General features: G+C 45.5%; 1 protein-coding gene across 1 annotated transcript in view; it reads left to right on the top strand.

Moving 5' to 3' along the window:
* The window catches only part of TP63 (tumor protein p63), a 97,702-nt gene that overhangs the window by 26,620 nt on the left and 43,597 nt on the right, over nucleotides 1–27,485 (top strand). The window contains exon 4 of the mRNA XM_066556514.1: nucleotides 24,810–25,064. Within this exon, the coding sequence (XP_066412611.1) occupies nucleotides 24,810–25,064 (255 nt within the window). The remainder of the gene's footprint in view (nucleotides 1–24,809; nucleotides 25,065–27,485) is intronic.

The following is a 27,485-nucleotide window of genomic DNA, read 5'->3' as shown; positions in this document are numbered from 1 at the left end:
TGAAGCACTTTTATTCCTCCTTGAGAGCATGGATGGGTATAGTGGACCTCATGGTGACATCCAGACTGGATTAAAATTAAACAGGTCTGAAGCAAAAATGATCAATCTTCTGGGGAAGAGCAGCACTGCAAAATGCAGCATTTCTTCATAGGAAAAAAAGGCATAAGCAGACTTCTAGGCTTCCTGCCTTGGGAAGTGTGTTGCACTCCAGAGCACCTGGGCAATATTGGATAACAGTGATGTTTTAATAGGAGAACTGTGAATTGCCATGGGTTGCAGGGTCAGGGTGTAACCAGGCATTTGGAAGACTCTTCTTGAATTATTGCTAAGTGGTAACTTTCTTTTAAATACTGGATTATTGTAAAAGTGCTTGGGTGGGAGGGAGTTGGCAGCAGAGCAGAGGCTGGTTAGAAGGAGCTGCTGTGGTTGTGCAGTTAGAAACAGTTGTGCATTTCAGGAGACCTGTCTGTAGTTTATAGAAGATAAGGGACTTTCCCCTCATCTGCTTGTGCAAGAACTGCCCTGGTCTGTCAACAGTTGCTCCTTTCTCTGAGTGAAAACAAAAGCTCTGTAATCTGTTGCTATCTCCTTCTCCCTTTCCCTGGCTGAAGTGCTTGGTCTCTGGGGATGTAGGTTTGTGCCATGACCCTGTCCTGTCTCCAGCTGGAGGGATGGGACTGTTTATGCCAATTAGGATCAATTTTCATGAATTTTCTTGTGTAACTTCCTCTCTCTTAACTTTTGAAAAATATTTTATAAATATGGAGGGTTTGGGGTGGTAAATTATACTGTGCTGAGCATGCAGAGATCCTTGTGAGGCAAAAATGCAGTTTGAGTGTTGAGGGTTGTTGCTCCAACCAAAGAGCTGCCCTGGCTTGAGCCCCCAGAGTCCCCTGGACACATCTACATGCATGAGTGTCTACTGACCCATGGGTTTGCATTCATCAGTGTGAAATTATCTGCTGGCTGGTAGTTTTGTAAGCTTATGTGCTGCCTTGTCAAGATATGTATCCATATGGTTTTACCTCTAAGCTTCCATAGTGAAAGCAAATTCCTTTAAAAATAATCACTAGGGTACAGTAAAAGTGAGAAAATTAGATAAAATGTGTGCCACAGATAAGCAGAAACACTTTTTGATAAATGATCTGTATGCTTTGTCTGCCTCCTATGTCATACCCCAGCTGTGGGAGGGCAGTCACTGCTGGCACGTGGGTGGGAATGACCCTTGATGGGGTTACAGGCTTTTTGGTTGTGCAGACAGTGAGGAAGGTGTGGGGACCTTGCATCACCTTGGCTGGAGAGCTGAATCTCTCCGGAGGAGTGTCTTGCTCTCTCTCATTAAATGGAGCTCAGCAGCCCGAGGGCAGAGGCCCAGGGGCTGCGTGAGCCCTTCCTAAACCAATATTGCACAGTGGTTGTGAAGGGAACTGGTTTTGTTTCACAATTCCTTTCCACCTTCCCTCTCCCTGCTCCCCCACCACCTAGCGTTATCTCTTGACATGATGCCATTAAGTCTCTAATTAGCCCTAGGGGTATTCTGGGGGAGATAACGAGACTGTAGGAGCTCAAATAAGCAGCGTGCGCAGATGTTTACCCAGGGTCGGAGGGCAGGGCTGTTGTGACAGGGATTGCCTTGGGGAGGGCATGTTCCTTGGGAAGGAGAAGCCAGCCTGCACCATGGGCAGAGCTAGGAGCTGGGCTCTCCTCCTGCCTTTTACCCTGCCCTTTTAAAATGTGGAGAAAAATGCAGTTAGGAGTCCTTGGAAGAAGGGATTGATCCTCAGTACTAAACACTTGCAGACAGGGCGTGTTTCTAATGTGAAGGTTTGTACATTTGAGTGCATTTCAAAGAAATTTCTGTACTTCAGACCTGTCCCTGGGTCAGTGGTGAGGAACAAGGAGGTTTGAATTTGTGCTCCCAGGTGCACAGAGAGGTTTCTCTGAGAGCTGGGGGTGCCTGGTCCCTCTCTTGTGTGTGGAGTTCCATGCGGTGCTGGGATGCACACAAGGCTGCAGCCAGTAGGATGCTGTCTTTTATACCTCATCTCTTTTTATTTGTTCTGTCTAGCCATAAATGGTTCAATTAAAAACAAAAAAGAGGAAAGTCCCTGTTTCAGGGACCACATTGTTTTTCCCTCTCTTCCTTGTGGTTTGAGAAATGAAGATCAGCTCTGCATGACTTTTCAAGAAGGCGGGTTGATTTTTGCTTTTTCCTTTGAAAGTATTTTTTTTTGGCTTTTTAACCTGGCTTCCTGCTATTGCAGAGTACACATCTGTCCCTGCAAGATCTGCACTGGAAAAGCTGTCAAAGCCAATTGGCAGAGGCTTGTTTTTCAAGCGTTCAGCAGTTACTCAGAGGTAACAGAAAAAAAATCCTCCAAAAACTATGTTCTATTTTTTCCCTCCTCCTCCTGTTATCTCCATCCTAATTTGTAAACATTTCTGAGTTAAGTGAATGTCACAGTCTGTGGTGACGCACTCGATCCAGATGCTATTTTTATATGAGTGGAGAGGTCTGAGCAGATTTTTTTCATTTGATCTGCAGGAAATTCTGCATGAACTGCCTAACACGCAGGCAGGTGTGCATGCACACACCCCCCTTCTACAAGAAATTACACAATCTCCAATTAACACTGCAGTTGTGATAATGACATTTTTAATCGTCACATTTTGTGCACTTACCTTGGGACCGGAGAGGGTTATTGAGAACTTGCCCATGGTACTGGTGAGAGGAGCTGGGATGAGCCATGTAAGAGCACGGGAAAAGCATTCAAACAAAGACTCTGAATCAGCAGTTTGACTTGGCCAACAGCTCGTTTTGGAAACTTAGGGGTCTTGTTTGCATTTTATTTTGTTCTTCGGCATACCAGCAGGAGCCACAAAGCATTGCCAGAAGCTTTCTAGAATATCTGAGTCAGACCTGAGAGGGTTGCAGCTAAAACTTTCAAATCTAACTAGCAATTATTATTTTTAGTTTCCTACAGTATTGGAGGTAAATTACTTTAAGACTTCCTTTCCTGAGGCTGAGCTACTTTTTTAATTTCAATCCAACTAAGCATCCAGAGCATAAGTGCCAGGCTCTTCTCTTGACACTGTTTTCTTTGTTTTCTACTTTATTCTTTTCCTGTTTGGGGTGGGGGAGAGCTTGTTGGACTCTAAAAGCAGAGTTAAACCTTGTTCATCTGCCCTCAGTGTGCAGTCATTCTTACAAATGTGTGAAAGGAGGGCCTTTGCCTGAATCTGTTTGCTTTTTCTGATTAGGCTAATTGGTATGATAAGGCATAATCTCTGTTTACAAAGATTGTCTTGCCATGACTTCAGACCGTTACAGTTGATGATTCCCTTGCAGACCTGTCCAGAAGACTCAGACAAATTATGACTATCGCTGTCCCAGAGCTGAAAAGTGAGTGTGCAGTGTGAGGAGGGTGGGGGTGGCCTTTTTTTTTTATGACTCAGCCATTTAACCATATGATATTTCAGGAAATCAAGTTTTCCTCTGAGAACCCCAAAGAGATGCTGCCTGGCCACCATTAGGTTGTTGTAGGTTCATCTATATGAAAATTTTGTACCTGCAAAAGGAGAGAATCAAATAGGGTCTGGGAATTTTTCTTCTTCATGATAAGGTAGAAAGGTTCAAGCTTTACTTTTCACTGGTGCCAGTGTGAATATCCAGAGGATGGCACCAGCCAGGAGAGCATCTTAGGAGGAGAGTGCATTTAGATCTGAAGCCAGTGAAACAAAGGTTGGGTCCCTGGGGTGATGAGAGAGACACACCTGTGCCTGGCTGTAGCAGCATTGGTGGGCACAGTGTCTGGTGCCTGCTCTGTTACCTCCTTCCACCCCTGCTGGTGTGGTGGTGTCCTTTTTTGTGTCCTTTGTGGATGGTGGATTTGCAAAAAGCCACTTGTCCAGCATCTGATTCAAGGTGACCGCACAGGGTAATGCATCTGAAACACCGAGCCAGGTTGGGGCTGTGTGTACAGAGGGCAGGTATTTGTGCTGACATGTCAATTTATTCATGCTATATACACCTCTCCTCGTGTTTGACATGCAGATCTCTTTGGATAAACTTCCACGTATCTCTCTGTATCTGGGTGTTGCTTCACCCACAGCCACCTGTGGGGCAGAAGATGGCAGATACCTCACACAACAATGCTGCATTAATGACCTGGAAAAGGAGGATCTTCTGAGTTTCAGAGCATAGCTATGAAAGAGGATTTTACAATGACCTGCTGAGGTTGGGAGATTTATGTACCTTTTCCTGCTCTCTCCTTCCCCTCCACAGTTTTTGAACTTATGGGCCAATATGAAAAAACTTGACAATATTTAGGGATCAAAATGGTCATTGGAGCATGGCATAATGTATCCTCACTGTTAGACAACAGAAGATCCATGGGTGACATGAATTCTTGCTTCATGTCCAGCTCTGTGTAAGCTTTGCAGTGGTGCTGCAAAGTGTCCCGTTTGGCTAACGGTGCTGTGGCTGCTCCCTGCAAACTTTACCTGGATCTCCACATTAGCACTGGTGTGGCTTTTTGGCTTGTGCCCATCCCAGGTGAGATCAGATAAGTACATTGGGCACAGTCCCTGGTCTCAGGTGGTGCTGGAGAAGATGGAGAGGAAGGCAAGGGGCCCTGGCAGTGGTCTGTTGAGCTGTTCCTGTGCTGTGGGAAACTAGCTGTGTGCTCGGCAGCTCTTGCTGGTAGCTCAGGAGCACTGAAGGTGTGTGTGAAGCTCAGGTGGCCCCGACCCGAGCTGGGATATTGCTGGTCCTGGTAGGTCAGGAGCGCTCAGTGCTCCTCTCTGCAGCCTGTTCTGGGAAGTGCCTCCTTGCACTGTGCTCGGTGAGGAGGAGTTGGGAAGGTGCGCTGGAAATGCTTCCAACCTTTTGCTTGCACCCAGCAGCTCCCGTGAGCTGTGCTTGCAGGGTGAGAGCTACATCAGACCCCTGATTCTTGTGGCAAGGGGCTGCTGCAGGGGAAGGGGGGGGACATTGTAATCCTCTGCTCTGTGTTCTTGTTTCGCTTCCTGCCTGAAGATGGTTTTGCCCCGTTCTATTAGTGGCAGCCTTAGGAATGTGCTGGCCGCTCCAGCCTGGTGCGCTTGCCATGTCCTTTAATTTGCAGAGCTGCCGTGTGCTGGGAAGGCAGTCCAGGGGCCGCCAGCCCCGTGAGCAGCACAGCCTGCTCCAAATCGCTTCCATCTCCCCCGAGCCCCGTGAGCAGCACCGCCTGCCCGCTTCCATCTCCCCGAGCCCCAGTCCCTCGCTGCGCGCCCGGGGAAGCCGGGGTTAAATGATGCCCGGGGCCAGGCGTGGCAGGAGCAGCAGCCGCTCCGGGCAGAAGCGGGGAGGTGCTGAGGCTGTGTGTGGGTGGCAGCCCTCCCCAGGACCCTTGTCCCTCCTTGCAAAGCCCCTGTGGTCGCTCTCTCGCCGCCCGCAGAGAGGCTCGGTGTTCCCTGGCAGCGCTGGCAGTCCGTGCTTTGCCTTTCGGCAGAGCCCTGCGGGAGCACCGGTCCTCAGATAAAGTTGGGAGCGCTGTCATTATGCTGGGCCGCGCTCTGATCTGGATGTTTGGTTTCCTCTCTCCCCCCTCCCCAGCCCTGTGGAAAGGTGTTCTGTTTCGCCTGGCTCGGTGGCGCTCCGGGAGCAGCCGCCTTTGTTCTGCCGCGCATCCCGCTCGCCCGGCCGATCCTCACGGGGCTCGGGTGCCGCCAGCGCAGCGCTGAGCTCGCACCCCGGCACCCCCGCTCCGGGGGACACCAGGGCAGGGCAGGGGGCTTGTCTGCTTGTCCAGAGTAAAATCACAGTGGGGATCTCTCCTGCAGATCTCGGCTAAGTGCTCTTCCTATCTTTTGGAAAGTTTGCCGTGGGCATCCTGTCCAGGTGCTTTTTACTGAGTGGCACCTGAAAACTTGTCCCATATATTAATTTAACACCGTGAATCCCTTTGGATGGGTTGGGTTGTTTTTTTTTTTTTAACTTGTTTTTAAATCATGATGCAAGTTCGAAGCAACCGCAGAGGAGCGGAAAAAATGTAGCTGGAGTGATGCCCTGCAAACACAGGACCTGTTGGCAGTGAGTGTGGATGGGAGCACACAGGTGACAGAGAATGTAGCTGGATTATGGTGCATGGAACCAGTGATTGATTCTCAGAAAGGCCCTTGGGGCTTTTGTCCCAAATCTGCACACAGCAGCAGCCAAATGCTCGGCTGCATTACTGTACCACTGGTGTTGGTCTCGATCCCTTCGTGAATATTTAGGTTCTCGGTAGCAGCAAAGCCTGTGCCTGGAAAAAAACAGCCCTGGAATCTTTGTAGTAAATAAATAGGAGAAGTTTCTTGGAGCAGCTCCTTTAGAGCAATTCCATAGCTCTCTTTTGAGTTCCTAAACTTGTAGAAAAGTGGCAGGGGAAAGTTATTGTTTCCTTTCTTTTCCCTGCCTGTCTTTCTTTTTTTCTTTTCTCTTTTTTTGGCCATCCCCCCCCCCCCCCCCCCTTCCCTTCCCTTCCCTTTGCTTTTTAGAGATTGGTGATAAGGAATTCTAACTACTTAATGAGCTGGGAGAGGCCTCTCTCCATTGGAGTGGAGGACTCCAGGTGGCACTTTGACAGATTGGACAGGTAAGGCAGGAGAGCCCCACCTCCTCCTCCTTGCCTATACTTAGGTATATAAGGGAAACTTCAATTATGCAGAGAGGCACACTCTGAGTCCTGTTATCTCCACAGTAGCATCCCATATTTTTAGGGTCTTCTAGGGGGTGGGAGGTGTTTGTCAAAATCCTGGAGCCAGAAGAAAGAACAGCAGCGTTGATCAATTTGACTGCTAACATGTTGTACCTGGAAAACAATGCCCAGTCCCAGTATAGCGAGGTAAGGACTCTAGGTTTCAGCTGTGATATCGCTAATGTATTTTTATTTTTAGTGAATACGTGCAATTTCTTCACCCCAGAAGTTAGGTGCAGAATATACACTTGTTTTTGTGAGACTTTTGCATTTTACAATGGGAAGCAGAGTTTGTTGGGCTAAATATCTAAATGAGAGCGAACTTCAAATCTTTACATTTGGGGCAGCAAATTTGTTTTGGGAAGCCTGATCAGCCAACATAATTTTCTTTCATTGGAGAAGCAAGGCAGTTTTTATGGTGGGCAATGCACACAGATTGCATTCCTATAGCAGTCTGAATACTAGCTGTGTTGTCTGCATTATAACTCTTTTATGAGTCTTTTATTGCCAAAATTACTGCTTGTGGTTTCAAGTGGATGGTATCTAGGAAATAACTAAAAATGTGTTAAAAATCCCTTCTTAGGTTACTTTTCAAAGCAAAATAATATGCAAACAAAGGTCCTCCGCTGCAAATGCTGCGTTAGCGTCTGCACCAACACCTCTGTTACTCAGTGCTGTTAATACCTTGCCTCATAACTTGCAGCAGCAAGGTATTTTACACAGGGTGTTTGTAGAAGTATATTATATAAGGATAAATGCGTGTACAATAGGTGCATTTTACTCTCTACAGCTCTCTGCACTTCATGAGCGTGCATGGGACACAAACTTCAGGTGCAGCTTTGATTTCATTTTTAAAAATTATTTTTTTAATTGCTTTTAACCAGCTTGGGTCGATGCTTCGTAAGGTGGCAGCGGAGAGGATTGCCACACGCTGTGCAAATCTTGGAGGAAGTTACCAGGGGTTGAGGGAGATCTAACAACAATATTGGTTTACATTCCAGCGGAGACAGCAGCTGTGTTGACACTTGCCAGAGTGGCAAAGCGGCCAAAGCTCTGTGTGTGTGTGTGCGCGTGTGTATATTCCTCAAGAAAAGGCTTCAAGTGGAGGGCACGGGGTACGAGCCCCAAAGCAGACAGAACCTCAGCCACTTGGGAGAGAAAACAAAATAGAAATTGAAAGGCTGAGAGCATAGCTAGGAGATGAGGCAGGTGGTGAGGAGAAGTCTGTCAAAGGTTTACTCAGGGCTTGCACGGCTGGGATGGCGGGTCTGTGACTCGGGGAGAGCGAGAGGTAAACTGAAACCAGCGTGCTCTCCCCGTCCCTGTCTGCAGGGAGCCCAAACCCCCGTGTGCATGCACCGGCTTCCTCTGCTGCCTCCATGCCCGAGACCCAAATGGGTGACTTTTGTTTTTTTAACTGGGTTAATTATAAACTCTTAAATGTGGAGAGAGCACTTCTTGGAGTGTTTGCTTGGTGTTATTTGTCCGCTGCTATCTGATCAACTTTCGCTGAATAGCAGCAGTGGGGCTGTGGAGTCCCTATGGTTGACTGGCTGGGCTCATCTGTCAGGAGCAATGTGCTCAGGAGCGTTCTCGCTCTGCTGTAATGCCACTCGTCGCTGTTGCTGTCAGGGGAGGTTTTTAAAAGTCTTTAGCTCTAATTTTTTTTCCTCCCCCACTCTCCCTCTTACCTCCTTGGATTTGAGCAAGGTGCACTGACTTTGTTCATCCAGTGAAGCATTGTACTCTGGGGAAGGCAAACCCCATTAGCATTGACTTGGCTTCATTTCTGAGGAAGAGCAGCCTCGCTAATGACTTGTCTCAAAAGAGAGGGAGACTTGTTAATGCTCAATTAAAATATATTGGTGATGATGAACCTCACCCATCTTAAGCTCACAAACAAGAAGTAGACTTTGGCATGATTTCCTTAGAAAAGAAGAAAAAAGTTCTCAGTGTGCAAATAGAAGCAGCACTTTGTTGTCACTGGTAATTGCAGTTCAGATTTTAGAGCTGTTGCTGGGTTGGTCACAAGGCAGACGTACCAACTCATGAAAGACTTAGTATCGGCTAGCTTCTGCGTTTAGAAATGGACCTCATTTATGGGAAGGAAATTATTTCCCCTGTATTAAAATCAAGTTTTAAGATGAAGAGCAGGGATTCCTCTCTCATCCCAAGCCCGTTTCTTGGGGTGCTGTGCCCAGCCACCCCAGGATGTTGGTTGCGTACTGGCAGATGCTGAAGGCTGTGTGGTGCCTTCAGCCCTGGGAATGCATTCCCAGCCTGGGAACGAGCCCTTGCACCCTTGCACAAGCCCCAGTGCAGGCTGTGTGGCTGGGGCGGCGAGCTCGCACCATCGCCCACGGCCCTGGGCCGCCCGTGCCTGCGAGCGGCGTGCCCAACACCACGGTCAGATGGGTTCCTTCCAAATGGGTCAAATCTGCCTGGGAAAAGCTGAGAGAGGGGAGAAGAGTGTTAAAGTGAATCACAGCCCTGGGAGGCTGGAGGTGGAACCTGTTTGAACCACTTTTTCAGCTTAATCTATCCCAGTATTTGATCTGGGTCAGCTGTAAGAACAATTAAGCTCTTTGTTGGTAGAGCACTGGACTTGATGACCCTGGAGATCTGTTCTTGTGTGCTTATGAGTAGGAGATGTGAAAAGGAGAGAGACTTTAGGTGGTTATTAATAGGATGGTGAGGTACTGATGAATAGGAACCCTTTGGATGTTGTTGTGTCTTCCTGCCTCATCTTCACACGTGGAACTTTGTGTTGTGTACAAACGTTTGTGAGGAAGCATGGACAAAATTTGGGTGTGAAGGAGAGAACCTGCAAGTTGTCCAAGTTTCCTGTGTCCTTGTGAGGGGAGATGAGAGCAATAGAGATTCCCTTTAGAGACTCTGGGTTCCTCTGCAGTTTGGCTGAGTGATGATGCAGAGTTTGGAGTGCTTGCTAAAATCAAATTAAATCATTGCCAAAAGAATAAACACATCTTGTTCAAGCACTGATAAGAAATATGTGCCATGCCTTTTGATTATATCCATCATCCTTCCCAAAGATCTTCCTGCTCTTTGTGGGAGACAAATTAAAGAATCTCTTTCCGTTAAGATTTTTATCATCGTTTTGGGAGGGGTGGGGGGGAAACTAGTTTTATACCAAAAGAACTTGTGCCCTGCTTTATGGGTTTTTGGCAGCATTCCTTCACGCTGAAAATTAAGAAGAGCTACATATATATGACTGCAAATATCTTTGAGGGTTAGGATAGCCTCTTCAGAAGGGTGCATTTTTGTTTTCTTTTTCTTTTCCCTCCTAGCTTTTAAATAAAAATTCACTAGTGTGTGTTTGAGCTGCAGTGCCCTGGGTGTGAGCCCTTTCTTTGTAAGAGCAGTTCAGCAATCCTTAGTTTAAGGTTAAAGACTCTGAGGGTTGAGATATAACTAGTATTTTGAACATCAGCTTCATTTGTGTGCAGTAAAAGTGTGTCCAGGGTTTATCATGCTTGTTGTCAACTTGGATTTGGCTGAGAACTACCAGAGGACAAAGCCATGGCTTTCCTTGGCTGATTTTGCCACATGGCATAGTTGTCATTTCACAGTGCTCTTTCCCTCTTGCTGCCCCTTCTCTGTGGCCCTCAGCCAAACGTGGGGTAAAGGAAGCAATCTCTGAGAGATGCTGCCTGGTTGTTGCCCAGAAGAGCAGCCCACCTGCTTCCTTCCTGGAGATAACAGGAGGAAAGGATTATCTGTGCATTGCCCTCTGAACCCCACATCTTGTCCTACCCCAAGATGAAAACACTTGGATAGATGCTGTATAAAGCCTAATTTTTTTCTCAAGGCAGAAGGCTTTGGCTAAACATGACTCTCTCTCCTGCTTTCCTATTTGTGATGCTGTCTTGGAGTTTTGCTAGTTCTGAGCAGGCAAGCAATTCCCAATCCCTGGGGAAGGAAATCTCCTCCTGAGCTGTGCAGGATTCAGATGTGAGTTCCATGCCTTCCAGTGGCCTCTCTTTATTTAAATGGTATCAACACCCTGCATCTTTGGGCACAATCTGTCATTAGGAGCAAGAAATAGGGAGATGCATTGGAGGTTGTGTTTCATGATGGTATCCCTGCAATTCCAGCTACGCTTCTTGTGCATTCATCCTTCAATTTTGCTGTAATTGCACTTAGGGGATTAAAGTTTTTGTGATGTGGTGACATCTGTGCAGGCTTGAGAGGCATAGTTTTATCCCTGAGCTGCAGAGGTCTTCTGCAAGATTGTAGAAGCCCTATATAGCCAGGTTCTCTTTTTTTCCAAGACGTTTTCAAACTGCATTCCAGTTGCAAAGGTTTAATCTGAGGTGGAAAAGCCGAAGGTTGGAAATGAGTTGATATTTTGTTTGGAGAGATTAAATGGATGCTACTGCCCTGTTTGGGTTTGCCAGGGAAGAGGGTTAAGTAGAGCAGAGAGATGGGTAGTGGGAAGCTGAGACCTGTCTCTTGCCGTGTGCCCACCTCCCTCCTGGCTGAAACAAGGCGATCGCGCTGCAGGAAAAACACAGGGAAGGGCAAGAGTTGAGTATGCTTCCAGTAAAGATCCACCCCTCACTGCAGCAGGTTTGTCATGCCATGGATGGCCTTTTGTTCTGTCCTAGGGTACCAAAAATCTCCTGTGGTAGTACAGGTAATATGACCACCATGGTGAGCAACAAGTTGAGGATTTTGCCTGGAGAAATCCTCTCCTTGTTTAGGTGGAGGGACGAGACCTCAGCAGATTGTAACCTGCATGTGGATGGAAAAAATAAAATGTGTGCTTTATCACACAGAAATGAAACCTGCTGACATTTGACCATCTGCACTGCTTTAACTGTGCAGTAGTTGTGCAGAAATCAGGGCAGTCTGGCTGTGTGTGAAGTGTTGGTACTGCTCGGTTACGTACATGCTCTGGGGTTTGTGCAGTCATGTAATCACACTTGAGATCAGATTGGAAATGGCAGCTCCGTTTTACAATTTTCCATGGTCAAAAGAAAGATTAGTAAGCACTATGAAATCAGGGACAGATGATCTTCTCAGTTTCTTGTTTCATTTGGCAAAAAAAATAATACTAAGTATTTTCTAGTAATAAAATACAGTTTTTCAGTATGAGAGATGAAAAAGAGCTGCCATTGCAGTGTGGTCAGGATGTTTTACATTTTGAAGTGGTTGCAACAGATGATCCATTTTCTTTGCTGTGAGTTGACATTGGTTGAGACAGGATGAAATTATTCCTATATATGTGTGTGTGTATATATATATAATCTCCATAGTCTGGTAATGTTTTTTCCTTGGGGACTAGAATTGCTCTTTTGACTAGTTATTTTTATTGGTCTGACTTGAATCTTCGGTGTCACCAACACCCGATTTCTCTGATTTCTTCCAACATGAGCCCAGTTATGCTATTGCCTAGCTCCCTCAGGAGCTATTTTTCTTTCTTTTACCTGCTTTGTTTTAAATAATGATCTAATGACTTTAAGTTGAGTGAAATAGCTTTTTTTTTTTCTCCTTGGGCATAGAGAAACACCAGAAAGAAACTTTTCCTACCTTGTGTTTCAGCCCATCTGGTGGCAACCTTTTTGTCTGCATTTGTCAAGTTACGCCTTGTGGAAGGCATAAACTCTGTAGAAGGGTTTATTTCCAGTTGCAGCTCTGTTTACTGTGAGACAGAAGCTTCAGTAGATCTATGAAGAAGACATGGCATCTGCAACAGGAAAGTTGTGGATGTGGGATGTGAGAGGGTGTAAACCATTTGCTTTGCACTTTTTCCTCTGGAAGGCATTAGTTATAACTAGTGGAGAAACTACTTATTTCATTATCGTGGAGGGCTGAATAAAAGCGGGTGTTGCCTGGCTCAAGGCAAATTTTAAATTCTATTTACAAAATGTTCCCACTGAAAAAAAAATCTGGAAACGCTTCAGAAAGGAGCTCTTGCACCGATGGATTTGTGCTAGACATTGTTAAACCCTGTTATTTTTCTGGCACTGCCTCCAACGCCTCTTGAGAATGTGCAGAGTAGGCAATAAAATGAATGCAACTCTTTTAAAGCTAGGTTGCATAAATCATGAGAAAGGAGAGGAGCTTCTTGTACTACAACAGCAGCACTCACTCCATCCTCTCCAGCAGAGAAGTGAGCTCAAAGCTCTTTGTGCCACTTGGCCTGGATTAGTATTAAGTCACTTTTGGTATCAAGTAGAATTAAGAGGAAAATAATTACTCTCCAAGGGTGTTAAGGTTCAACTTTTTTCTCCCTTGCACGTGTTTTCTGGATTCTCTGCTGTCTCAGTGCCATGATCTTTGCAATCCCCTGTCAGCTCTCCAAGGCAGTGATCTTTAGAGTGACACACGAGCCCAGCCATGGTCCGCCATGCGGGTGGGTCTCTCCAATGAATAAACTTGCTGTTCTTCAAAATCTCCCTGTTTTGTTTTGTCTTCTTCAGTTACAGTACTAAATTATTCCTGAGAAATCTTCCAGTTTTCAGTCTCCCAGAGCTTCCCATCAGAACCTTGCTGTGCTGGGAGAAGAGGCTGTGATTGTCAGATGGCTTAAAGAGCTGTAGGAGCAGACTGTGGCATAAAGCTTTTTGTATAGCAGCCCAGAACATATTTTGCAAGTGATGATTTGGCTGAGAGCTACTGACAAGGAAGGTTCACCCCTGTTTCTCTGCACTATTTCATATAAGCACACTGGGTCCTGGGTGAGATCTTGGCTCTCTTCTAAAGGAGAGCCTATGAGAGGCTGTCCAACTTTTAGCCTAGCTGCTGGGGCAAGGAGCAAAGAGCAGGGTGACATTTAAGGGTATTGGAGTTTTACTTCTGTAAGGCTGCTAATATAAGGAGTAAACCCAGTAAGAAACAACTGTTCAGGAAATCTCAGATAAGACACAGGAAAGGTTTAGGTCCTTGACGTTGGCAAAGTAAACTTGGATCCTCTTTGGAAACTTGAATTTAAATTTGGTGATTTTATTTGAAATTACTGACCATTGTTATCAGCTCCATGCACAAGCAAGCAACAAAAACATGGGAGATGTGCAGGGCAGCTTTTTTGGTGGTTGCTTTTTTTTTTCCTGGTGCCTGTTGGATTTTTTTTTTTTAATTTGTACTAGAATTGAGTCACCTGGGAGTTGATCCAAGCGTGCTCAATGATATCTTGTATTTTTGCAAATCCCTTGCCACTGCTGTTTCACCTGGGGTCTTAGTGGAGCAGCTAAAGGAGCAGTGTTTTAACCAAGACGTGTGTGTTCTATCTTGAGTGGATGGCTTGAGGTGTGATGAATTTCTGGGCTTGTGCACAGTCCGCTCACTTTGGAAGTGGACCCAAGTGGCAAGGCTGAGCATGCTTGAAAATTAATGCATTGATTGGAGCCCAGCAGCCTCTTGGGATCGATTCCAGAGTTTGGATCCGGATTAAACTTCCCCCCAAGGACTTTGGGAAGTGGTATACAAGGGGACCTGGTGAAATTTGAGATGAGTCCAACTTCCTCAAGATGGCAAGAAGATGAATGTTTTTACCAAGGGCAAGAAAGTGGGAGGAGACGCCCAGTTTAGGGAGGGAAGGGGAAATATTTTATGGTGGGGTAGTGTCTGGGAATGAAAGGGATGGATTGTGTCTCAGCAGATATGAATCTTTCAGTTTTAATCCACATCTAGGAAGTAAATACACAGAATCTTGCCAACTTGGGGGAGAGGGGAGGAGGTGCTGGGCTTCTGGGCTGTGCTGCTGAGGCAGAAATGCCTGTGCTGCAGAGCCGTGGTCCAGCTGTGTCAGGGGATGATGCACAGGGCTGGAGCGCGGCGCCTCGGGGGCCAAGGGGAACAGAACAATAGGAATAGGTGGATGCCAGCAGAAGTGTTGAGTCAGCAACTGGATCTCTGCTGATGGGAAATGACTGAAAAGTGTATTTAATAATTTTGCTTGTTTGTTTTAGCTTTTTTAGGTAATGTCATGGGGTCTTTGGGAATCACAAAAGTATTTTTTGGAGAGCGGTGGCACAAAAAATTCTAAGTGCTCTGTAAAATTTGGATTCTGCAGATTTAAGTTATGTCTCTGAGATTCTCAGTAGCCTCTGCAAGCCTTTACTGTGACTTCTCACTGCTGCAGTTCTGTATTTCATCCATAGTCAAAGGATTGGCTCCCTCCAGAGTGCTGGTGGTGATTGACTAGAACTGAAGAGATGAGTAAATCTCCCTCCACCTTCTTTCAGCAGCAGGAAAGTATGCAAGAAGTTCTTTTAAAGGAAACCAGAATGTACCCTGCCTAGGCATCACCAGGACTTTGCCACTTCAGTATCATGCAGTAGTTTCCTGTTTCCAAAGTTGTTGAGATGAGCCTTGGTCAGTCCACTGTGTTTTGTGTCTGAAAGGAATTGTGAATGTTCAAGTTGGAGGGGTAGGGAGTCTAATGTGGTGTCAGATGGAAATTAGTAGGTATATTGTTGCTCAGAAATCTGGAACAGCTTTCTGTCTGCCCAGGGAAAGGTCTGTGCATTTGAATACCTCAAATGTAAATCTCTGAAGCTGTGCCTTGCATAAATGACCATGGCACCGTGTGTCCTGGTGTTTACTGCAGTCAGTAGTATTGGACAGGGAGGGAAGTGCTGAAAACTGAGTTTAGTTTTGCTGTTAGACATTGGAAGCCCCATGCCAGAGAGCCCATTGGAAATCCTGCATCTGCAGCATATGTGGCAAACTGATTTCAATAGTTGGGGAAAATATTCTTGATGTTTGTAAAGCTGATGGAGTGAAGTCACTGTGAAAGAAGCAGTGCCTTTGCATGCATGTTGTGTCTGTGTACACTCACACCCCCCCCTCTCAAGGACTAGCTTTTGTGCTTCGTGTATGCACAGCCTGGCATCTTTGGAAAACACCACAGAAAGTTCCTGCTCACCCCTGAATAAGCTGCAGTAGTGATGTGAAGCTGTTTCTGATATAGGTCTCCTGGCTGTGTGTATCCTGCTGTACTGAACCCCAACAGATCCTTGGGCTCAGGCAATGCCAGCTTGGTGCAACCCAGGAGCTGCTTTCATACAAAAAAATAGCGTTGGAAGGCAAAGCCCTGCCTCCTTTTGTTCTCTGCAGTTGGGATCTAATCAGAATTTGGCATTCAGTCCTCTTGACACCCCCCTCAACCTTGAAAGCTTTTCAGTCTGCTGTTTGGTGTCCAGGCTTTTGGGAACACCATCCAGGAATTTTCTTGATTTGGACAGAAGAAATGGCCAAATACATTAGCAAATCCAGCAGATCTTCCTTTTACCTATAAGGACTCTGATGCTGCCATGTAACCCTTTTCCTCTGCTTGCTCTAACTTGTTTTAATCTGCCCTTTGCCCTCCTATAACTCTTCTTATGAATTCTTATATTCCATAGTTGCACCATGCTTCAAAGAGTGGGCGTGGGGGGTTTATGTGTGTGGCTTTTTTTTTCTTCTTTCTTTTTCTTTTTTTTTTTTTTCCTGTGTGTTTAACTGCTTGACTTATTTAACTTGCAGATGATCTGAATTTCTTGTTCTGACTAAAATGCTACTAAGCTGGAGTATTTTACTTTCATGTCTAAAAGATGATGCATTTGGATTTTATTGAGCATAATGACGACTTTGGGAGCTAACTTCAATTCCTGGTTCAATTCTGACCCTGGTTATTCACTGTCCTTGTGCCCTTTGGCCATACTTTGGTGGTTACTGAGCCTGCAGCCTTTCACTGTGGATGACACACAGATATCCTGTCCAGCCTAAGCTGCCCTCTCAACACAATAAAATGCTGCATGTCTGAGATGACTGATAACATCAATGGTTACTGTCCAATAAAGAGTTTTAGAAACAAGGCAGCTTTAATCAACTACTGGAGTTTTCCTCTCCAGCCCCTGCTTCTCCTCCCCACCTCCCCATTTGTATTTTAATTGGTCCCTCTTAATGTTTAAAGTTCTATTTTTATTTTTTTATCCAACTTTTCAGCATTGCTGTACAAACTCAGCACACAGGATTTCTGGGCAGCTGTCTGAGCTGGGATCTCACATTTGTTCTCAGCCACTGAAATCAGGCAAAAAAAGCCTTGCCAAGACCTTGGCATCTTTTTCTGGTTTTTCTGATGCAGGTCTTTGTCTTCAATTATGTTTACATTTCCAGGGAGCGTGAGGGAGTGCTTTTCCTATTTGTCTGTGCTTTATGGCTCTTCAGATCTTTGTTGATGTTGTGTTGTCCAGCTGGTAATAGGAGAACATAGGAAACTCTTGGCTTCTCTTTCAGTTTTAGGAAACTGAGTGTTTGGGTTATTAATCAATTTCTTTTAAGATCATGGAGTTGTAATGTCTTGTGATTTCATGCATTTCATAGAGATGATATTGTATGATTTACTTTTTTTTACTACCTTCTCTTTTTTGTTGATATGTTTTCAAATTACATGTCAAGTAAATTGCTGAGCACAAGCTCAGGGTCAAGAAATGACTGTGTGCAGTGGGGGTGGGTCTTGGACTTTCCTGTTTTAAACTGTCTGAATTTTCAAAATAACTGAGCATAGCCAAGATACTCTAATGAAAGTGGTTTATGTTTATGAAAGGGATTTTTTGTTTTATGGAAGCTTTATAGTCTAAAAACCCTAAAATGATCTGACTTTCAGAAACACCGTTGCTTTCTATGCAAGTAGAACTTTTTTCAAGAGCCCGATTTAGAAATATTTTTAAGAGCGTAAATTCTGCTCTTGGGAAATCAGGGGTTTTATTTTTAAATGCACTGGAAAATATTTAGAAGTACTTACACAGTGTAGGGTGACCAGCCTTAATATTTCTGTGGAGTGGGATGCACTGTCACTCTGATAATCCTTGAATTAGACAAGGTCTCTTATGTGAACCTGTGGCAGGTGGTGGGAGTCAGGAATTACAGGCATTCCTGCTTTGGGCTGTACTTGTTTTAAAAGACACCCTGCTCCTGGCTGAAAAACAAAATGAATTAACCAAGGGGCACAACTCAAAGTTTAGCTAAAACAGAAAACTATTACAGCTGGGGGGAGCAAGACAACTCCAAAGCTTACAGCCCTTGTGAGTGGACAGGAACTCACCCTCACGTTGCTTTTTGTTCGTTTGTCTCATTCTCTGAGCCCACAAATACTTGCATTTGTGGACTCTAACTTGAACATGAAGTTGTGCTGCGTTCAACAGTCCTGTGGCTCAGTGAAATGTGACCTGCAGCTGTACAGGGTATGGCTCTTGAAATTGTGCTGCTCCTGTGAACCTGAGGGGTGTAGATGTGGCACTGCGTGCCTGCTGGAATAGCTCATCCCAGTGAAAATGGCACAGACTCTTCTGCCTCCTTCAGTGTACAAGCCAGATTGTTGTTCAAGTGTGATTCTGTGTGTGTTTGCAGATCACTGATGTGCACTGATTTCTCCTGTTCAGCTTCTGTGCTGTTCACCAAATGGGCCATAGGGCTGATGGGGATGGCTGGGGCAGAAGAGTTGCTCTGGTAAAGTGGGCAGAGCAGTCAAGTTTTTAAGCTTGAAACATAGTGGTGTGATTTGAGTTGGTCATCTAATGGTGGGTTTTTGGGGGGAAGAGAGTAGTTATGGGGGCTGGGTTTGGTTTGTTTTTTTCTCCTCCCCAGCTGATTGAAATGGAGTGTCTTCCTTAGGCTTTCCTATGTGTTTAGGTGGTGTTGGAAGCTGTCCAGACAACTCCTAGGTTTATCTAACTACTTAACATGAAATACCTGTGCAGAAGGATTGTGTGTGTCACTCATGGGGTTTTGGTTTTTGTTCTTCTTGGAAGAAGAATTTTTTTTTCAATATTAGTCTTGAATTTAGTTTCTTAAAATTACGATGGTTGTGCATATTCTACAGCCCTGTAGATCTCAAATGGATTCCCTTCTTAATAGTAAAGGAGGAAAAATGCAGAAATATTTGTGCTCCCTGCTTACAGGTGGGATTGAGCTGAGGAGAGGCTGTTTGGTTGTGCTCAGCAGGTCTAATATCAAAAGTGATTGACTCCAGGGCTTCTTTTAATTCAATGCCCTCCATTGCACTGGGAACTTGTTATACCACTGGGATGGGAAATCGCCTCGTCTCTTCCTGGAAAAAGCAATGACCCAAGAGTGGGATTACTCAAATCAGATAGGTTTCCAGGCACTATCCTAGAACAAATCAATCTTGATAACTGTTGGTATCTTCGGTTCAACCAAAGTTACTTGTCCCCTTGCTTTTCACATTGGGTATATGGTGCACATTATCATTTTATCTGAGGGTTTCCAAGTGCTTGGTGTATCCAGCTCCACAGTAGTTCTGTGGAAATGCCACTGCAGAATAGACCCACAGGATTTGTTTCCATTTTAGAACTGGAGCTGGAGGGAGTGTGGCTGAGCTGCTGTTGAAATGAGCTGTGCACTTCTTCCCCTCATAGCTTGAAGGGGACCAGAGCAGTGTCCAAACTGCATTTGTAAATTTTTCAGTCTTTCTCTCCCTCTTTTTTAATTTGTTTTTTGGTTAGTTTTGTTGTTTGTTGGGGGTTTTTTATGTGAGAAAACAGACTAGAGAGGCAAAATAAATCACAGCTTTCATTGCGATGAGTGAGCTGTCTCTGCTTCAGCCCTGATCTTAGCTGAGGGCCATAGGTGGAGCCCTTTATTTCTTGGCACTGCTCTGTCATGGCACAAGCAGAGTGCTGACATGGGGTATTGTATCAGCTGCCATCAGAGCAACTGGAAGTCAGCAATATCTTGGTTAATAATTATGATAGAAGGCCTTCTGTTGAGCTTAAGGGACTTATTTCCCCCTACTAAAATCCTTTGCTAGGGAGGTTGGAAAACTTAGGTGGATTTAAATATTTCTGGGTATATTTGAGTTGTGTATCATCTGATTTGGATAGAAACATTTCTCCTGCTGCTTTTAAGATAGCTGTTCTCCAGCAGGAGTCTGAATGTTTCCCTGGGCCAGCACTGAAATATTGCTGTAAGTTGCTTATTAGTCCTACAAGAGATAGCCCTAGTGCATCATTGTGGTGTGGTTAAGGACAAAGCACAGGATGTCCAAAGTGCTGTGCAAATGTTCTTGTTGCTAATAACTATGGTAGTTTATTAGTTTCATCATCTCATATCTTTGGAGAATAAGCACCAGGTGTTTTGCAAGGCTTTTGGGTAGTTGGACACTGCTCTTGAGCTGTGTAGATAGACCTGGTGGTGAGAATTAAAACGTAGTCAGTAGGTGTGTATGGTAATGCTTGTTCTTTTGGTATTAGGGAGAAGGGTTTTGATAGGGGTGGAGGCATCTAGGTGTTCTACACCTGAGGATGGTAACTTTTCGTCTATTTTCTCAAGTGGAGAAACCCTCAAAACTCTCAGAAATGCTGCTAACTGGGTAGTTAATAGCTGGAGCTGTGTATTTTAGGGGATTTTTTGACGTGGAAGTCCCCTTCAGAGCTTTTCATGACTTGCACTAGTTACTTCCTTTCCAACGGAGGGTCTTTTTGCAGATCTTTCTCACAACCTTATTAATTTACACAATGGGCTTTAGGCTGGAGAGCCAGGGCTGGGTTCTTGCTGCAGGGCAGGGTGGGAGAAGGGTTTGGGTGGGCTGGGGCATCTTGCCCTGCTGCGGCTCTGCCGTGCCGGAGCATTTGCATTGCCCTCTGGTGGCAAGCGCCCCGGAGCCGCTGGCCGCCGGCTCTGCTGTCCCCCCGTGCACCCGGGGCACATCCACCCTCCCGGCAGCACAACCGTGCTCAAACCATCGCCGGTTTCCAGTCTGGTTTTAATTCAGCAACCCCTCCGGCAGAGCCATGTTTCTCCTGACCCGCAAGCATGAGTTAGCGTTAAGAACCCGAAAGTGAAGCTGATGGGATGTACGAAGCGAAACTGATAGTTCAAGATGCGTTGTTGAGATGATGTTCCGAAATACGTGGTCTAAGATCTAATTGTAGCTCTCTAATTATTTGCTGTTAGACTTGCCTGGAGGTTTTTATAATGGTTCAGTGATATTAATAGTTTCGGAAACTTGGTGGAGGGAACAAAATAGCAAACAAAGGCACTGAAAATTAGATAATCTGTTCTTTCAGCTTTATATGCAATTCATTTCTTTCCACCGAATAGCTTTCTGTTTATATCAGGAATTGGTGGTCGGGCTACATTTCAGTCATTTAAAACAACCCCACAGCAAAATATGAGCATGTGTTAAGTTCTGTGCTCCCAACCTACCAGGAATTAATTTCTGGATGAAATGCTGTTGTGTTCCTTTCTGTCAATGGTGAAAGGAAGCAGTGTGTGTGCAAACACACGCCCTGCAGCCCCCTCCTGAGGGGCAATACCTTGCAGACAGTCTGCAGCCTCTCTTTGTTCTCCCCACCCCAGGGGCCAGGGGGGTGAATTCCTGCGTGTGCCTTCCCCGGGCCTGCTGCCCCTCTAATTGTCCTGTTGTCAGAAGGCGTGTGCCTCCCCAAGCCTTATCAGATTCCTCCAAAACCTTGCAGGCAGTTCAGGTGTTGACCCCTTGAGCGCAAACATCTCTGTGCCTGCCTTGGGGCACAGCTGGGAGACCGGGCTTAGTGCTGGGCTGGGCCAACCTGGTGGCTTTGTCACAGGGATGGAGCACCTGCCTGGGGAGGGGACGCAGGGGCCAGGGAAGGTGAAAGGCTGGCGGGACTCGAAGCAGCAGAAGGGGAGTCCAACAGCTGCTTGTGTCAGCATGAGGATAAGTGCAAGGAGATTAATAGTTATTTAAAGAGCAAATGGGGACACGGCATTCGGCTGTGGCATGTGAGTGTATAAATGCACTGGAACGGCTGCTCCGCCGATAACATTTAGACAGATGGTCCCTGGACTGAAAGGAATGAAAAGGATCTTGGAATATCTGAAGGATATCTTACATTTTAATGGGGCACTTATTTTATTATTTTTGTTTAATTGGATCCCAGGCAGCACCTTCAGCATTCCAGGCTGTGCTGTCTTGTTAACACTGACCTCTTGTTTGGCCATCTTTCCCCATTAGTTTAAGTGGCCTGGGATTAGAGAAATAGTTTTTAAGTGAAAGTTGAAAGACTATTGTTCTGCTGTCTGTGTGTCTGAGCTGGTGTAGGAGACTGTTTTCATCACAGCTGTCTTCTCATCATTTGCTGGTTAGGGAGTGTGTCTGATTATAATCTCCGTGAGGAATGAAACAATTGAATGATACTTCTACATTTTTGAGAAGGCTTCAGGTCTCACTAGGAGATTCTGGGGCAGGAGGGTTGTTATTTGATTATATGCAAAATTATTGATAAGGAAAAAGACTCTTCCTGGTACAGCACATCAGAATTCTGGCTCTTTCCATATGGAATTAGCCTTGAGGGAAGACGTGCACCAAAAGTCCGTTAAATAGGTCTTGGTTGAGTGAATAGCCTGCAGGAGATGAGACATAACTGTCATCTGTGTTGCCAAAGCTGCAATCTCCTTTTGGAGAAGAAGAACCAGTCTGGATTGCTCTCTCCCCCATCAACTATTTAGCTTTGAGTCCAATTAAATACAAGCTCTCCCATCTAACAGGGGTGCTGGGCACTAATAACATCCACACTGCTCCAGAGGGGGAAACTGAGGCAAGGAGGGCAAATGACTAACCTGAGTCACTGGTTCACCCAGGATTAGGACTCAGTATGTAATTGCTTTTATTACTCTGGTGCCTGCAGGCCTGAGACAAAGGAGGCCCATTAAGTCCAGGGCTTTTTACAGGGTGAGGAGCAATCCCTGCCCTGCAGACCTTGCTGCCTGCAGTAGGGTGAGGGTGGAGGGGGAGGAGAGGTGCCTTGCCCAAGGACACAGCGAGTCGCTGACAGAGCGAGGGAGGGAACCAGCTCTCCCTTCTCTCTGCAGCCTATCCCAGCTTCCAAAATTAAGTTTTCTGTGCTGTTCCCCCATGCCCAGACCTTCACAGCACAGCTCCTGTGAGCTGATCCATCTCTGGAAGGTCCCATGTGCCTCACTGAAGACCCCCAGAGCACCAGCCTCACCTTGAGTGTTTAATAAAACCCCCATAAATTATTAGCTTCTTCTAGTGAAACAGAAACCAAAGGAAGAGCTGCAGTGAGTGGTTTAAATTTCTCTACTTCCATTTTGGAAGTACAGCAGAGAGTGTGAAGTCTTTGGGCATGTGGAAGACACTTCATCTTGGCAAAGGGGCCATCCTGTTTTCCTCTGTGAAAGGCTGAAGTGACTGGTAAAGCTGGATGTTAAATGGCTTATCCAAAGTTCCCAGGAGAGCTCAGCAGATAGGTTGTGCCCTTCCCTTTCAGGTCTTTGGAGGAGTGTTATGCTACTCGAAGCTTCAGTAGGGCTACTGGCAGTCCCAGTATTGAGAAAGCTTTTTGTTATGGATCTTTTGGTTGATGCTCTGACTCAGGGAGCCTTTGCTTTGTGGCTGATAAGAGCAGGAATAACTGCTGGAAAGATGAGGGAAGTTGTGAGCAGAGTAGCTGAAATACTGACAAGATAGCTTGATCACTCTGGTTGGGATTGGAGCCAACAGGATGGTGAGGGACATGAGCTGCTTGGAGCCTTGGATCAGAGAAAGAGCCTGAGTCCCTTCTGCTGTGTCAGCAGCTAACAGCAGAACCAGGTGCCTTTATTGCTGCATGTTCTTGGCTGAGCCCAGAACTGCTGGGAATAGGCACCACAAACCTTTGTGATGCTGCTTGCCCTGAGATGGGCACAGTTAGTGGGATGAGGCTGTGAACCCAATGTACCTGACTGAATCCCACCTGCCTGCTGACCTGCCACTCTGGCCAGTGCCATGTCCTTCGGAGGATTAAAAACGTGTGGCAATTGTGTAACTTTCTCCAGAATACTTTCCCAGCTTCCAAGTGTTGGTAGTTCAGATTTTTTAAATCAGATACACTTGTTTTGATGTATTTTTCTCAAGCAGAACTTGTCTCCTGCCTTTTTGAACGTATGCTTTTAGTATTGTGACATTTTGTGGCAGAAAAAAATCCATGTTTATTTGTGGGTTTTGTGAAGCATACATCTTTTGTGAAGAATAACTGTATGTTTAAACCAAAATTATGCTCAAGATGTTTGCTTATTCCCCAACTCCTCTTTTAAGAGAACATGAAAATTAATTTTGTGTTTGCTGTTTTTCCATGTCGCCTAGGAATTTTTCACCTTCTATCATGCTGAGTTCCACCTTTCTTCTCATAGTCTTTTTTCCAGGCTGAAAAGTCATCCTGTCACATTACAGGATGGCATTAAAAGGATTTTCTTATTCTTCTCACCTTCCTCTAAACTGTGTTCCACTCTCTTTGATGTGGGGGACCATGGCTACACATTGAATTTAGGGTATTAGATGTATTTTTTTGGTTAACCTCTCCTTAATCTAAGCTTTGCCCTTTCTGTACTCTGTTCTCAGAGGTTTGTAGTTTTGATGTATTCCAGTTGTTTCATGTATTGTTTGTACTTGAAAGCTTTTAAAATGCTAAGTAGCACTTAGGTACTACTTAACTGTACAACTGATACTTCTTAAGAAGCCTTCCATGCTGTTTTCATCCTACTTGATGAGAACTTTGATTCTCCACCACCGTTTGTGACTGGTCACTGGGAGTTGAATGCAAGGTTCTGATAGTGGCACCTAGCAGTTTTTCCAGTGAGTCACATTTCAGCACAGTTACCACCTGAGTTAGAGGTCCTGATGTCATCCTGTGTAGTGGGATCAGATCCATAGCCTTTGTGTAGAGCATCAGACTGTTGAAGATGGTGTAGCCTTGTACAAGTTGCACTGTATAGGGGACCTGCTGACTTTTACCACGTTTCAGCTGTACCTTTGAAAAGGTCTGACTTTGTTGCTAGACATAGCAACCCTGTCTCTCTGTCATGGCTTTCTGCCCTGCAAATCACCTCCTGGTTATGCACAGGCTGTTTTCCCAGCTCTGCTGTTGATCCAGTGTGTGACTGAGGAGCTGTGCTCCTTTCTGTTTCAGTCACCAATGTCAAGTGGGGGATATCCTTTGCAAATCTCCCTCCTGGTGTGACACGAGCAGTGGTGCTGAGATGATGCTGTGCATCCTCCATGGTGGAGGCTGTGCCATGTCTGGCCAGCCCGTGCTGATGCAGCTCCTCTAACACTTCTGTGCATCTCTCTGCCTGCAGCCACAGTACACGAACCTGGGGCTCCTGAACAGCATGGACCAGCAGATCCAGAATGGCTCTTCCTCCACCAGCCCGTACAACACGGAGCACGCGCAGAACAGCGTCACGGCCCCCTCGCCCTACGCCCAGCCCAGCTCAACTTTTGATGCCCTCTCTCCCTCCCCAGCCATCCCTTCCAACACAGACTACCCAGGACCTCACAGCTTTGATGTTTCATTTCAGCAGTCCAGCACAGCAAAGTCAGCAACGTGGACGGTAAGGACACAGCATCCCTTCGCTGTCTTTGGTCCCCCTGCTCATAGCAAGTTTATCATGTAATATATACCCAAGCTTGTGCAAGAACAAAGTGACCAGAGTCCTCTGCAGGGCATGATGTGTCACACAGAAGGGAGACATTTATCTTGGTTGCTCTTAGAGGGTGTGGTGGGAATTTAACCCTCAGTAATACCACTAAATCCCTGGAGACTAAAATGCCTTGCAAAAAACCAGTCACGCAGAGATCACGCATGATGAACGAGTGGCTCTCTTTTGGGCCTAGCAGGAGCACTGGAGTAAAACCTGAGGTGGGCATTAGCAGTGCCTCAGTGCTTCCCTTGGCTTTCTCCAGCGTCCGTGGGTTTGTGTGAGGTTTGGCATGCAGGGCCATGCCAGTAGGGTGGAGGTGGTGCTCCTTGCTCAGACCCATGGAGTGTGAGGCTGGCATTTTCTGGCATTTCTCCTCTTGCAGCTGGTATGGGAACCCCAGTGTGTCCCCATCTCAGGTCAGCCCTGTGTGTTGCTTGGGGTTTTGTTGAAGGGAGTGGGGTTGTTTTGTTGTTGGTTTGGTGTTTTGGGTTTTTTTATTTAACACTTTGTTCTCAGAACACTTCTTAACAAAAAAAAGAGGCAGAAGCTTGAAGCCTGAAGCCCAGCTCTTGATCCTTGGTGGCACTGGCTTGATTGTTCAATCTCTAGAGACTTCATAGCTCAGAACACACCACTGCTGAAGCTGAAGGTCCAGCTGTTGTGGCTTAGGGCTCTAGAGAAGAGATGTTTGCAATGGAGAATATTGCTATCTTAAAGATGTTCAATATTTGCCTTCCCCTCCTGCTGGCACTTGGAGAAGGTGCAGTGAATAATGTCCTGCCCCACACTATCTGAATAAAAGCAAGGACTTAATTTTATTTTTTAAGCAAAAAATGAGAGACTTTTTACCAAAAGCTAAGAGCATTAAAATAGTGTGGGTTTTTTTATTTTTCTTTTTAATCTGAGGAACTGCTTTGATCTCAGATACAATCTAGCTGCAAATGCAACTAAAAAAAACCTCCCAGCTACTGCTGCCAGCAAAGCAGCAGAGCCCTTGTGCTCTCATGTGGAAAAAGATGCCATATAACCACAGATCACTATAAGGTTATGTCCCTTATATTTTAAAAGCCTTTTCTGGTAAAATTTGTCTAGAACTGACACCAATAACTTTGTTCAGAAAATCATGTTAAGTGAGGTTAAAATGTGATAGGTCCAGTCACAACCAGATTTTCATTTGTTTATGCATAAAAGGGTGAGGTATTTCTAAGTGAGGTTGAAATTGCATTTTTTTCTCATCAGCCTGGGGAGTGATGCTGTGCTGTACTTCGCACTTGTTTTTATGTCCTTGTTTCTCCTATTACACTACACACAATATTTATTTTCAATTCCCTTTAGGTAAGGAAACTCTTGGTCAGTTCTTCTTTGCATTTCTCAGGGCAAGAAAATGCTGGCTTGGATTTTTGCTAGCTGTTCTGGAGAGGGTCCTTTGAAGGAGATATGAAAAGACGTTCTCTTTTGATACGTATGGTACAAAGAATTATCTAACGCAGCTGCAAGGAGCCAGAGTGTTTGATGCTGTCCTTTCAACTATGAAAAGCAGTCTTTTGAAACGAGGTTTGAACGTATGTAGTAGGTTGCTCCAGCAGAGATGAAGGCAAGAGAGCTACTAGCAAGCTTAAATGAGATGTTTCACCTCAGTGATAGTGGCTTTTTGGGGTAGAAGTGAGGGCTGAATTTCAATGTGGATCTAGGTAGTGGTCAAAGCTCACATTACATGCTGACTTTGAAAAAGAAATTAAATTACTGTTTGGTGACTGCAGTCATCAGATGTGTGCAGCCTGGGGAAAGGCTCATTTAGCCTTCCCTACTTTTTCATTGCCCTGATGTGGACCAGCAGATGAAGGTGTATTCCCCACGCATGTTGCAAGTCTGTTCAGGTCCAAATCCATGTATTTTACTAAAGGAATGGGCTCTTAAACAGCTGTCTGATTAGGGAGGAGGGAGTGTGGTCCAGGTGTCCCTGCACTGAGCCAAGTGACCCAGATTTAGCTGCTCGTGCAGGAGCTGGCAGTGAGCTGTACCTTCACAATGGATTATGACAGTCCTGTGGTGCTGGCTGGGGACCTTCAATCAATACACCTTGTGAAGTGGAGCATCTATCCATCTTCAGAGCTCTGCCCTTCTGCTAATTAATCCACCAACTCATTTCACATGAGCTCTTGAGCAGTTGGTAATCTGCATTTGACAGCTTTATCAGTGGGGTGGGTGGGGAAGGACGTGAAGGCTCTGCTTCCCACTGTCGTCCTGAGAAGTGTGGAAACACGCATGAAATGTTGATGAAAGCAGGAGTGATTGCCCCATCCTCTCAGTAAGAGCATGTTCTTGGAGTTG

Source organism: Molothrus aeneus, chromosome 10, assembly GCF_037042795.1.
Source record: "Molothrus aeneus isolate 106 chromosome 10, BPBGC_Maene_1.0, whole genome shotgun sequence".
In the NCBI taxonomy this organism is placed as follows: domain Eukaryota; kingdom Metazoa; phylum Chordata; class Aves; order Passeriformes; family Icteridae; genus Molothrus; species Molothrus aeneus.
The sequence above is the reverse complement of the archived record's forward strand: the minus strand, read 5'-3'. Positions and strand labels throughout refer to the sequence as shown.